General features: G+C 41.0%; 1 protein-coding gene across 1 annotated transcript in view; it reads right to left on the minus strand.

Moving 5' to 3' along the window:
• The window catches only part of LOC139927398 (ephrin type-A receptor 6), a 62,316-nt gene that overhangs the window by 15,195 nt on the left and 33,031 nt on the right, over positions 1-14,090 (minus strand). The window contains exons 7-8 of the mRNA XM_071919523.2: positions 11,185-11,340; positions 8,297-8,644 (exon numbers count right to left, since the gene is read on the minus strand). Coding sequence (XP_071775624.2) covers positions 8,297-8,644; positions 11,185-11,340 — 504 coding nt within the window. The remainder of the gene's footprint in view (positions 1-8,296; positions 8,645-11,184; positions 11,341-14,090) is intronic.

Genomic DNA, 14,090 nt, shown 5'->3' on the forward strand with positions numbered 1-14,090 from the left:
GCCTGTGAGAACCGTACATGATTCTCAATATAGAAACGTGATGATTAACATGCCGAAGCAAAATGCATTATTGTTTTCACTGAAAACTGTGAAAATAAAAAAAGAAATAAAACTGGAGAGGAATTTGTACTTTTCTGGTACTTTTTAGTGTGAGTCAAGCCTCATGAGGAACGTTATGCACACAGTAGGACTCAGGTTTACCCGAATCCTCAAAACAACAGGTCAAACAAATGGCCACAATGTTGAAATATGTTGAGAAATTATATATACTTCAATGATCCACAGAGAGGAAACGACAAACAGCACATTACATTTTTTTAAAAATCTCCACCAAAACTGCATACATACAGTCAATTTAATTTGAACAAATGATTTGAATAATGTGCTTCAAAGCTGATCCTTGTACAAGTAGATGTGTTATATAAAAAATTGCAGTTTTGACACTTTGGCCTTTATATGTGCAAATCATTATTTATTTTCCTTCATAACATGAGGGCTCCATTGATCCTAAATACAAATAATGAAATTGATTTGCTAATTTTTATTTGTAGAATAAAACAAACCAAAAAAGGTGCAGCTACTACTTTCATAGCATTAATGCTGTAATGTCAGGAAAAGGCAGTAAAGGTGTCAAAAGCCTGATGGACTTGAACAACATATTGCACAATTCCCACTAAGTCATGCATGTTATGTAACCATATGTCAACTAACCAAAGTGAAATGAAATGACAGAAACAAAAATTGCAAGTACGCAGAGATACTGATGTTCGAAGCAAGAACATTTTAAATACCCGTATGATGAGGTGAGAAACGACGCTGAGCTGCGGGCCCCTTGGAGAGGCGCTGTGGAGTTGGGTTACTGTCTGTAATGCAGGTTTTGAGACAAATAAGGTTCTTGTCTGGGTGCCATTGTACAACCTCAAACAGTCACCGCGGGATTACATAACCACTATGGCAGAATTTACCTTCCTCCGTGGAAAAATGACTAACCTGCAAAATTGTACAGAAAAGTCCTGACAAAATAAAAATACAGTGGCAAATTGGCACCGCTATTAGGCACCAGAATGCTTCCCTCATTTAAATGCCTTGTCCTTTTTCAATGTGCAGTTCTGACTCCGCTGAATGCCGCCTTTGTACTTCTTGTGTTGGTGATAAATTGGTCTGTCCTATGTCATACAAAATGCTGAGAAAAATGGCGTGTTTAGCGTATGTTATACTAATTTTTGACTTGCAAATGGTTATTTAGTTCCTTTTGGTCTGTTTTCTTGCGGCCATGGAATATTTCAGGATTTCTTTCAGCACAAAATGGATAGGCGACACACTCTTTCCATTAAAAGTAATCAACTATTAAACATTACTTTTAATGGAAAGAGTGTGGCGCCCATCTATTTTATACTTACGTCTGCTAAACTCCTTACCGACGTTTGCAATGATTTTCTCAGCCTTCCCATTGAACACTGCACTGAACACTGTGAAATGAATCTCTGGTGGGAAACGCTCTGTTGAGCTATAACTATACAGTGACAGGAGTGCAGTTCACTGTTCATAACAGCAGATATCCTCCTGCTCGCCCCGCTCTGCATTACTGCCTCAAGCGGGCTCCAGGAGGAGACAACAGCTGACCTTCATCAGCTTCATCAGGCAGAACATGGCCAGCGTCCTGCTGTATACACTGGAGCACAACTTCCTCAGGAGGAAGAGCCTGCTTCCACTGCTAAAACAAGGAAAAATGAAGGGTGGAGTGTACTTAGACCTACAAATGGGCAATCAAGTTTATCAAATCTGTCTTCTCCACTGAGAATTCCATGACTAAGCAGATATTGCAGGGCTCTTATAGCTACAAAACTGAATGTACTATAATTCCAATATATCTTCATATCGTCATTAAAGGCAATGAACTCTCTATTCTGTTCAGAGACACTATGATCCTGCATCTTGCTTAACTGAGCATGATAAATACAACTTATCAAGGTTAGACAAGCACACAGGCAACGGGGAAAATAAATTAATTAGTAATTCTGATGAATAAGTTTAGCATAATTAAAACTATAATGAGGCATTAATATGCAATTTGAAAACATAGTATGGCAACGGAAAATAAATCTTCCTTCTCATTATCAGTACAAAATCCAGTTAAATTCTAATTCTGTTTCTGATTGGCTATTATTCCATCATTGCCATAATACCACAATCAATTACATGAATTACCTCTCACCGTCAGCATTAAGTGGCAATGAGCCTGTCCATACTCAGTCTATCCTTATAAACAGTTTCGACAAGCAAGGAACTTTCTAATTTCCAACCTTCCAATCTTTTCTCTCATCTTCATGAAAAGCCTTCTACCTTTGTTTGGTTTGGACATGTGGACTCCCCGTGGAAAACTGGTGATTAAATATTGTTTTGCATTTAACAACAGATCTATGGTGCTATGAACAGTTTAAATAGATCAAAGACTTTCTAACATTTCAAACCTGCTGTTCCGGCAACATCATGAAGAGGCTTCCCTGAATATTTCCCTGACTGTCCTGCTACAACAATTATTTAATTCCACTATGCGCTTATTAGCAGGTTACTTGTGCACTCACATTTGGACAAGCTAGATTTTTGAAGGCCTTTCCACATTGTGAATCAACTGTGAACAAATGTAAACATTTCAGACTATGATCCAATAAAAACAAAATTCTGAAGTGCAAATGTACAGTGTGCAGGGTGAAATCGGACCGACAGTGTGCATACTGTTTCTTTCCTTTTGTTTTGTCTTTTCCCACATAAAATATACAATATAGTTCTATGGTACTGTAATTCCATCTTGTATCAAAGCACAAAATAAAAATATTTGCACACAAAATAGTTATTGCACTTTCACTGACGGTTATATCTGCCCACAGTATCTCCAGTTTAAAAAAAGGGTAAAATGAGAAGCAAAGATTGTGTGTGTGCCTGTGTGTGTGTATGTGTGTGTGTGAGAGAGAGAGAGAGAGAGAGAGAGAGAGAGAGAGATGGAGAGACAGAGAGAGAGAGAGAGAGAGAGAGAGAGAGAGAGAGAGAGAGAGAGAGATATGTGCAAGCCTGTAAGTGTATATGGGTGAAGCGAAGGTGTGTGCAAGTGCCATATGTGTATGGATTTGTTTGTCTGCCTGTTTGCATGCAAGCCAGGCTGTGTGTATATGTTATTCTATTGAGGCAAGGCTGACAGTTTGACAAGTCAATCCAATCTAAAAAGCCTAATGGGAACATCCCCACAGGCTGCTTCTTCCCCTCTGGAGAGAACATTTGCATTCCAACTTTCTCCCATCATCCGAGCTGCCTTTGCCAGCAAGATGGGTATTCTAAGCCACATACATACACCTGACATCTGGTTTCCACGGCTTGATGACAACCTATCAGCACAACCTGTAATTTCTAAAATAATATTTTAAAATAATAATTTCCTGTTGAATTCTAGGGGGGAATTAATAAGGAGAAACAACACATATTCACATCTCTGTTTTTAAGCTTATGCAGGGCCATGAGCAGCAGCATTATGCAAGAATGTGATGATTCAAGGCTCATTTGATAATTCTGCCTATTGTTTACTTATGCCCATTTTGCCAGCCATGGTCTTCATACTGCCTGAGAAACTGAGTCAAGCACAGACACAGCTAAATCCTCATGGAGATACAATGAAATGCAAAAAAGGCTGGGAAAACGTAGATAAGATGTCAAGAGTATGGTGATAATTATGGATTGCAGACTTCAAAAGTCATAAAGAACATTTGACAACAAATGAGAAAGGACTACTTTATATAATCAGTATCTGTCCAAATACTTTGGCACCCTCCACTCAGACTTGGCTTGTTGCTGTCACTTAAACACTCCACTTCATCACTATTGCTGATTCACTCTCCTCTGGCATCTCAGACCGGCCTACTGCTTTTGACACAGTAACACTACTGGATGCTACTTTCCTCCTATGAATTATATAGATTTTCTGATCTCCTTTTTTAGCGATCCAGGTTCAGATTGACCTTGCTGATTTTGAGTTAGTTAAAAAAAATTCTAATTCTCAATTCTAATTGAGATACCACAAGATCAAGATTACAGAATCTAGATTTGCAGTCTATCATAGATCTTTATCTCACCATCTGTTGGGCAAATAATGTTGTTAGGCCAAAAAAGTCATGAGTGAACTAGGTGAAAAAGTGCAAGGCATCTTGTAGTCACTTACTCAGCTTTTATTCATTTATCTACACAGGTATACAATGCATAAGAACTTAAAGACAAAATTCAAAGTCTCATTGGATGACAAAAATAATTAAAAACAATTGCTCTGCAAGCTGCTTTCATTCATTAAAAAATAAAGGTTCATAAGATCATCTCTCATCAAGCACCCATTTGGTTCATCCTGCTGAAATGGTGGCAGTTGGTATGAGACTTTGATTGTAGGTTTGTTTATTTATTAAAATGTGAACACTAATACTATTGTTAATCTATATTCAAGATGTATGGGCTGTATTTTCCCTACTTCCTCACCACAATTTCTTGGTTATATACCGTATTTCCTCTAATAGTGGCCCGGGCCTTTATTTACCTCAACTGCAGAGGGTACCAGGCCTTTATTGGAAACAGGCTTATATTAGAGACAGGCCTTTATTTCTAATTCCCTCTGTTTGATAAGTATATTTGCTCATATTTTAGTACGAAGCCTCCTTGTTTTCTGATCTGCTTCTGTTGGGGTACGTTAGGTAGACGTTTTTTTGTTACTGCAATGCATTACGATAATTACGGTAATCGACGACGGCATGCTCCAGAGACTTCCGCCGGCCGAGCCATCTTGTGGCACTTGTACGTTACTACAAACTACAGTTACAAACAGGCACCAGGAGTTTACCGGTATCCACCGTTGTTTGCATGTAAGCTGAAGCTAACTGAAGCTAACTGAACCTGGGTGCCGATGTGTTCCCGGTGATCCGGCTGAGATTTCGGCGGGGGTCCGGGGCTTGGATCGGGAGGATCAATGAGGGCCGTGGGCGCGGTGGAGAGGCAGCGGCGGAGAGAGGAGACGGACACGGTGCAGCTATATACTAGGTTTTGACCTAGTCTTGTTTCCTTTGTTTTTTCCCCCGGCCTGTATTTGAGACCGGCTTTTATTTGTTCGTGTCGACGACGGCCCCGGCCATTATCGGCTTTTAATTGACTACAGGCCACTATTAGAGGAAATACGGTATATCTAATGCCCTTCATGTCTAACTCTACCCTGAATCCACTGATTTTGGTATCAAAGTTACCCTAATCTCTACTTAGAGTTTTGAAAAACACAGAAACCACATTTACGTTCGATTAAAGATAGGACTGGTTTACCAAATCCAAATCCCAATCTGAATAATCAGAATTTCAGTTATCAGCTTTGATTAACCCAATTTCCAGATTTAATCCAATCCTATTACTGGAATCCTATCAGAAAAGTTTTGGAAAGGGTTCACCTCCTGGCTGGCAGGCCCATCCTATCAGGTAGCATGGAGAAGGGCCCTGTCTTCACCATGCACCCCCTAAATCCCTCCTCTTTTCTCTCTACACTATGCTACGGTTCTGTTATTGTATCCCACTTCTTTTTTTAAGATTGCTATGCTGATGACACACAACTTAAATGTTATTTTCCTTTCTCTGACACACAGGTTGAGGTGTGCATCTTCCCTTGCCAAGCTGATATCTCTAGGACACCACAACACTACAAGTGACTCCTGGCCAAACAGACAAGAATCTCCGTGTGACAACCAACTGTCAAGAAAAGCCCACATCAACAATCCTTTCCCCTGTAGATTTGCTCTCCACAACATCTGCCAATTCAGTCATTTTCTGTCAAAACTGCATCATGAGTGTTCACTTCAGCCCATTCAACTCATCCAGACTGTTGCAACACATCTTGTCTTCAATCTCCCAAACTTCTCCCACATCACTCCCCTACTGCACGTCCTCCACTGGCTCCTTGACTGTTCATATCCGAATCAAAACCCTGATACTGACCTTCAAGGCTAGTAAGGGAACTGCACCCTCATAACTCCAGACTATGAGTCAGCCATATACTCATTTGGGCCAGTTACCTGGATTCAAAAGGGAGAAAAAAAGTTGTTTTCTTTGCTGTGTTTATTTGTATCAAGTAGATCCTAAACCTTGTCTGACCAACAATTGGTTGATGCAGTAAACCAGGTGAATAAATAGTCACATAGACCAACTGTAAGCCTACATATTGGTTGTAACTGTAGAACAAACTGTGTTAAATAATCAAATATAATTCTGTCATGGCTAAGCCTTCGCCTTGTGCTCATCAGAATTTACTCTCAGTTTTGGCAAATTTGTTTATATATTCCAAAAAGGGGAGAAACTATGACAAACTACTGGATGCATCTCTCAAATATGTTAATATCCCCACCTCCCTATCACCTTAGGTTCACTGATTAACCTCAAAATGCCTGCAATTGGTTAGAATAGGCACAACTATAAAAGGCTTAAACAACATTAGTTCACATATTCTAAACATTTACTGCTTCAAGCTATTGTTTTTTGTCTGGTCAATTGGATGACTAATGGTGAAGCGAGAAAAGCTTAGTGCTGATACAGTTGCGATGGCCTATCTTATTGGACAAGCACACATACGCCCACAGTTCCCTATTTATATCCTTGTATAAGCCTTGCCCTTGTCCTCATCAGAATTTATTCTCAGAATTGGCCAATTCCTGTACAAGCCAAAAGGGGAGAAAATGCAGATACAACCCAGCTCCTTTTATTTATCCACTCCCCTTCCTTCCTTCATTCCATCCTTCTTTTCCACTCTCCATCAATTATTCAATCCATATTCTTGTCCTTGGAATATAAGGTCAAGGCTTCATTGGTTGAACTTAAGATAATTTAGTTTTCCTAATGCAGGCCCAAGACAATGCAGCCTTGAGGACCCTGAGGTTGACCTCAGGTCAGCCAGGCTCCCCTAATAAGGACTAAGTTCAGGCCATAGTGGCTCTGTCAGCTATCTAAGGGTCAGCGATGTGCTTGACCTATTAGCACATTAAGCAAGACAGAGAGAGGGAGAGAGAGAGAGAGAGAGAGCACAGGGTGTTCAGAAGGAAGACCAGGCAAATCTAGCTGCAGGGTAAATCCCTGCCTATTACCCTACCATAAATGTCTTCATCTGCTGCAAGCTGCAGCTGCACACATATATTCATGAGCTGTGAAATAGCTTACTATTATCTAACTACAGCACGCGCATGTGCAGCCTGACCATGTATATGTTATTCTTATCAACATTTTAAACCCAAATATGGCCAGTAGAAATGTTTAAATGATATATATTGATATTCTGTCCAGGAAAAAAAAAAAAAAAAAAAAATTCTTTATAGGCAATAGCCAATAATTCTAATTGGTGGGGTGTAAACTAAAGCTAGTTTGGTCATGTGTAGGTCTACTAGACCTACAATGCACTAAAAATTGGGTTACATCTCAAAGCCTAAAGGTACAGCTTCATTGATCAATGACACTGGACAGTCATATTACCACTAATCATAGAGGGACTGGGTTATTAACAAAAAAAAAATGGCCCTGGACTTTTGACCCAGACCTGCCGCCCTAGACCTCACATTATGGACGTATGAAGAACTAAGTATTACTAGAGATATAGGACTACTTTTTCACCTAATTTTTCAGCTCCACTTGTGCATATTTTGTGTTCTCCTTTTCCATGTTCATTTGTAAGGTAGACTCAGTTGTGATTAATGCACAACACAGTCTGTCATTGTCAGCTCCGCTTATGAAAGATAGGATGTACAATTGTACATACAAAAGTACAATTGGTGGGGGGAGTAAGATGGACCAGTGATGCACCCACAACCCACCCATCCACCCCTTCCCGACCAGGACTAACAAACATCCTGGGACTTTTTTAAAATCTTTTTTTATCAGTGTTGCTTGGCTCACTGCCGGCCCACAGGTTGACCGGCCCACCGGGAAAACTCCCGCTACTCCAGATGGCCATTCCGCCCATGCCAGCAAAATTACAATGATAAATGCGTTGCATTATTCTGTAGTGCACCATCTACTATATTAGGCCCGAAAAAAGAAATTTTTCTGAAATATATTTGTGGAATTACAAAGCTAATAGTTGATGCTGAATCTTATCCAAGGGAAGAAATTCTATTTGTTAACTGAAACTTTAAGGTAGCGGTCATTCTATCATTCCATTCTTCAGAGATTGAATGAGAAAGAGACAGAGGAATGAACAGAAACAAAACGTTACACTGAAAAAGCGAGAGAGAGCTCTGTAACTCACCAGCTTGGTGAGTAGTGATGGTAACATTCGCCAGGGAGCGTGCAGCCACCCCCAGCCCAGAGACACCATTCACTGCCTCCACATGGAAGGTGTAGTTGGCGTGCATTGCAAAATCTAGCACCGCCACCGAGGTACCGGTTAGACCAAGTGGCCGCGGAATGAACCGCAGGTCGGGCTCACATGGCTCACACTGTGCCACGCCACTGTCACCGTCATTATCACAACGCTGGCACAGGATGTTGTAAGTGAGATCCCTCCTGCCTCCTGTGTCGCTAGGAGGGGTCCACTGCAAGAAGAGAGCTGTGTCATTGACCAATGAGACCAGGTTCCTGGGAGCTGACGGAGGTCCTGCAGAGACAGAAAAGTTATTTAGAGAGAGAAAGTGAGAGAGAGAGGAAGACATTCATTTCATAATAGACTCATTTATTAGGTACACCTCTCAATTTAAGCACCTCTTAATTCAAACACCTTACTCCACCAGCATAACACATGCACAAAGGGTTGAGAGGTTCAGTTACTGTTCAACTAAATATAAGATTGGGCAAGAAACGAGATCTAAGCAGCTTTGAATGTGGTATGATCATTGGTGCCAGACGCTTCAGCTCCAGCATCTCAGAAACAGCCGCCTGGGTTTTTCACACACTACAGTGTCGAGAGTTCATCCAAAATGATGCAATGAACAAAAAGCATCCAATCAGTGGCAGTCCTCTGTGCGAAAATGCCTCTTTGATGAGAGAGGTCAGAGGAGAATGGAAAGACTTGTTTAAGCTAACAGGCGGACCACTAGTCTGCACATAACAGCTCAGTACAACAGTGATGTGCAGAAGGGCATTTCAGAACATTCAACTCATCAACACTTGAAGTGGACGGGCTACAGCAGCAGAAGACAAAGCCGGCTTCAACTCCTAACTCTGCTAAGGACATGCTGGAATTTGGTATAGAGATCAATCCACGGATTGATAAAGGTCAATCCGTGGATCATCCTGCCTATGTCAACAGTACAGTCTGGTGGTGGCGGAACGGTGTAGGGAATTTCTGTTTGGCACATATTACGCCCCTTAGTAACGGAGGATCATTTCAATCCTACTGCGTACCTAAATATTGTTGCTGACCAGGTGCATCCCTTCATGGCCACAGTCTACCCTTTTTCAAATGGATACTTGCAGTAGGATAATGCACCATGTCATGAAGCAAGCATCATCTCAAAATGGTTCCCACAAATGTGACAGAGACTTTAGTTTACTCCAGTGGACTGCACAGTCCCTGGATCTCAACTCAATACAGCAGTTTAGGGATGAAGTGGAACGTAATGTTTACAGCATGAACGCTTAAAAATCTGCAGGAACTGAGTGACATTATCGAGTCAGCATGGACCAATATCCCTGTGGAAGGTTTCCAGACTTTTTTCAGGCTGCTCTGGAGACAAAAGGGGGTCCTACCTGATACTTGTGAGGTATACCTAATAAAGTGGGTATATGTCTCACATAAGACATGATTTAGTGAGTGAGTAGTGACTTGCTCTTCTATTTTTTAGGTGCTGGGGAGCACCTCGATAAGAGCCAGGCTGTGTGTTTGTTGGTTTGTTGATTCATGTGTAAAGCTTTTTACAATGCGCAGTGCTTAGGGGAATTACTGTATGTGCTATGGTTTGCCCCAAGACCCCTGCATAAGAGGAATACAGTGTGCGCTCGTACACCAGGCAATACGGAGAAAGTCACACAAACACGAACGGCTCTAAGTTGGTAGTCAACACATGAATTAAATATTTTGTTCAACAATTCTCTAAGTTATAACAACACTGTGCCTCCACAGCACTTTAGTGTTAAAGGGTAACTTCGGTATTTTTCAACCTGGACCCTATTTTCCCATCTTTTTGTGTCTAAGTGACTAAAGGGGAGAACAATTTTTGAAATTGGTCCAGTATTGGTCCACTAAAAGTGCTTGTTTTTGCCACTGACAGGCTCAGATTGTTATTATAAGTGTCTGACAACTCCTCCTGGCACTCCTCTCTCCAACTCTCACTCACGTTTCCACAGTTGACTTCCTGCAACAACTCAACTCTCGCGAGACTTGGTTACACACAGACCGGATCAAGCGAAAGGTAAAGAAAAACGTTTCATTTCTCTGTAGGGTCCTTTCCATAATGTTGTCAGACACTTATAATAAAAATCTGAGCCTGTCAGTGGCAAAAACAAGCACTTTTAGTGGACGTACATTGACGGTGTGATTTGCCCCGTCGGATTATATTGCAACTCGTTTCGCGGCTGCTGGCTGAAGCGATCTCGCTCAATACTGGACCAATTTCAAAAATTGTTGTCCCCTTTAGTCACTTAGACACAAAAAGATGGGAAAATAGGGTCCAGGTTGAAAAATACCGAAGTTACCCTTTAAGAAGTGGAGTTTTTAAAGTCAACATAGTTTCATTCAGTCCAGTCATGCATACACCCCACCCCACCCCCCACCTGAGCACCTATAAAGCTTTAGCACACTTTTTATTGAATACTTCAGTTAATAACTGATAAATTCTAACTATTCGATTCAATAGACAATTATCAAGCACTGTCTGCTTTGGCAAAGTGATAAAGACAAAAGCTATGTGTGTGTTTGCTTTTTCATGTCCACATATTTAAGTCATCTTAACAGATTTTTCCTACAGTTGAGATAAGGAGGCTAGCATAGACGTCTCATGAAGACGGAGAACTACAGTAAACCAATTTGAACATAAACTTAAAATAGGTAGACAGAGAAAAACAGAAAAGTTATCAAAAGGAGCAGACAGAGCGAGAAAAGATAGCACTGTGTACTGATATAATTATAGACAGGCAGACAGAAATGAAAAATGTCCCAGCTGACACAGACAGACGGGGTGCTGTAGCTATTCTACTGACTTGTGCAGGCCATGGTGGAGGGGTCTTTGATAGCTCTGTAGAAGCCTTTGTCACAGTGACAGATGGTGGCGGCCTGGTCATGGCTGGAGCTGTGCGGAGGACACTTGGAGCATTTGATGTTCCCAGCATATGCCTTGAAGAAGCCAGGCTTACAAGCTGGAAAGCAAGAGAGGTGGCGGGAGGCAGAAAGTTAGTGTTTTAGAGAGATTTCATGCATTTCCCTCAGCATACAGTAGATTCGATTCAAACCTCCAGGTGCTTCTCTCTCCTCACCTGTGGTCCGACCTTATTTCCCGAGGTACTATGGATCACTGTCACCTCCACATTAGCTCACTAAGCCACATGCTTATGGTTCTGCCCATTGTCCAGTCTAACAAATGGTGCACACCTGTAATGCTCCTATTCTAGTTCAAGAATTACAAACTCGTTTATTTTTATAAACACATTATGAACAGCTGATGGCTTTATACGGTACTTTAGTTGGCAGTGCTGTTATTAGAGCGTAACTAGGAAGAAATAATGTTGTGACATTTGTTGATATTCTGTTGCTGCAATTCTGTCCAGGGCTTTCTTGTGTCAGCAGTGGTGGAATCGTCTTAGTAGTTAAGCCTATGAAACATTATGGAGACTTAATGGTGAAACTGGTGGCCTAATAATAAAGACACGACACACAGTATGTCACACTATTATATCTCTGCAATTCTGCTCTATTGCTGAAAACTGATGTGACATTAACTATTCAGTCAAAACAAAAAAAACAAAACGGAAATTATATATGGTCAGGCTATGGAAAAAAATGTGGAGCATATCCCTATTTGAATTCAGAGAGCAGAGTTTATGAGAGCCACCAATTTTAGATTCTCTTGGATTTAGACTGAGGAAAGTTTGTTCTCAGACAATCTCCTCTCTGCCATGCAGGTAAACAATTGCGCTATTAACATACAAAATGCATTATGAAAACACAATTACAGTCTGCATTCAGTCTAAAAACCTCCATCCACGTACTTACTGGTCCAACTTGGGTCTGCTGACCTAAGCATTCTAATACTTCACTTTTCCTCCCTCATTACTTTCTCCATTTCTCTACCATTTCTTTTTCTCCATCAATTTCACCAACTCTCCTTATCTCCCCCAATTTCTCTCTCCAACTATTCACCATTTCCCTCTTTCTACTATACCTATCACTTTCCTTGATTTTCTTCATCTGTGCTCCAATCTTCTTCCTCTCCCCGTCTTTTCTCCTGCTTACTTTTCCTCCCCTTCTCTCTTTCCTTATGGCTTATCAGAAGATGGCAATAACCATTGCAGATTGCCTCCTCCTGCCTCTGCCTATCTCAGCAGGGCAAAATAAAGCACTAATAGTGCTTTATTTATTTAATACTCTGGGAAGGTGGAGATAGCTTTATTATAGAGTGATTTGTGTTTGTGTGTATGTGTGTGGGTGGATGGGTGGGTGGCGTAATAATTTCAAAATGAGCAAATAAATATGTAAGCTCTAAGACAGACATTGCGTTGATAGAGAAAAAAGGTGACACAGTGGGGAATTCTATCAAGACTTCATGGCAGACAGCCGGAAGGTTTTACTGATTCCAATAATTTCTGCACTTTACTATTTTCCCCACATTTTCAGCACACAAATTCTGGTGAGAGTGATTTTGAATGTTAATTGGCCGTCCTCTGCCATGTCACAGGTCTTGTGCTAGAAAGAAAGTAAGAAAGAGAAAAACATAGTGAAGCGCCGCCACCCTGGTTTCTGTTCTTCCTTACCCTGCATCAGTGACAGATCATATTATTTATATATAGATTTAAATTAGATTGGGAATAGACCTAATCTAGCTGATTGTAAGGTGGTCCTGATGCAGTGTCTCTAGAATCTCACCTGGGAGAGTTGGAAAACGTTGTTAATAATTGGTTAGAGACCTGTAAGATAGGACTACTATACAGCTGGAAGTACCACATAGCTAGCTTGGTCCCAACCCTCCAGAGCGCTAACATTCATCATTCCTTGTATTCTCTCATTTGTGTTCGCTCTTTAACCATGCTTTTTTGAAGGAAGAAACGCCAGAAGAGGAAGAAACACAATGGCGGATGTGAGTGTAAACATCAATCTTGCAATGGAAGCCACTATTAAAAAGCTGAATATGCCAACTCTAAAAGCCAAGCAGTATACGCTTTTAAAAGATTTAAAAATTAGGATGCTTTGGTAAAAGCTTAATATACTGTATCAGCTAGCCCTACATGAAGAGATGGGTATTGTTATGGTCGTGTCTCCCCTTATGGAGCACCAAGTGAAGGAGGTGACCGAGCTCTATACTGGACAAGTACCACCGTTGTTCGGGAGCCCTGAGGCGTAGGCTGTTAAACTACAAGTGGACACTCAGTCCTGTGTTTACACTTTACTTTAACCTACTTGTGTCAGGCTGCGCTTTCAGATAACATCATCACCTTCCCTGCTTTGATTGGGCAGGGACAACAACACACCCAGACGGGAAAATCATTGGCTCCGGGGACAATCTGATTGTTACAAAAGGTGGGTGTGGTTAATATAATGAACGATTCAGGGGGCTGGTACCAGGCAACCATGTAGCCTATTCTATAAACTTGCAAAGATAGAGGGAAGTCTACAGACTAATTAAACTAGATGGCACTCAGTAGAGCGCCTATCTCCACCAGCGCTACACAACTGTCAATATATGCCAGTTCCACATTTTGGATTTTCACCAAAAGTAAATAATTTCTTGCATGCCCCATTACCAATTTGTTTCACATCAGGAGATGCACACATTTTCATGACTGGGCCTGAAATGGGACATGAGATCTGCCTGTTCAAATTCTAGACACGTTTCAGCATTTTAGCCGATTATCTCAACACCTCATGGCCAATCAACTCTATATCTGTTCAGTGG

Source organism: Centroberyx gerrardi, chromosome 1, assembly GCF_048128805.1.
Source record: "Centroberyx gerrardi isolate f3 chromosome 1, fCenGer3.hap1.cur.20231027, whole genome shotgun sequence".
NCBI lineage: Eukaryota > Metazoa > Chordata > Actinopteri > Beryciformes > Berycidae > Centroberyx > Centroberyx gerrardi.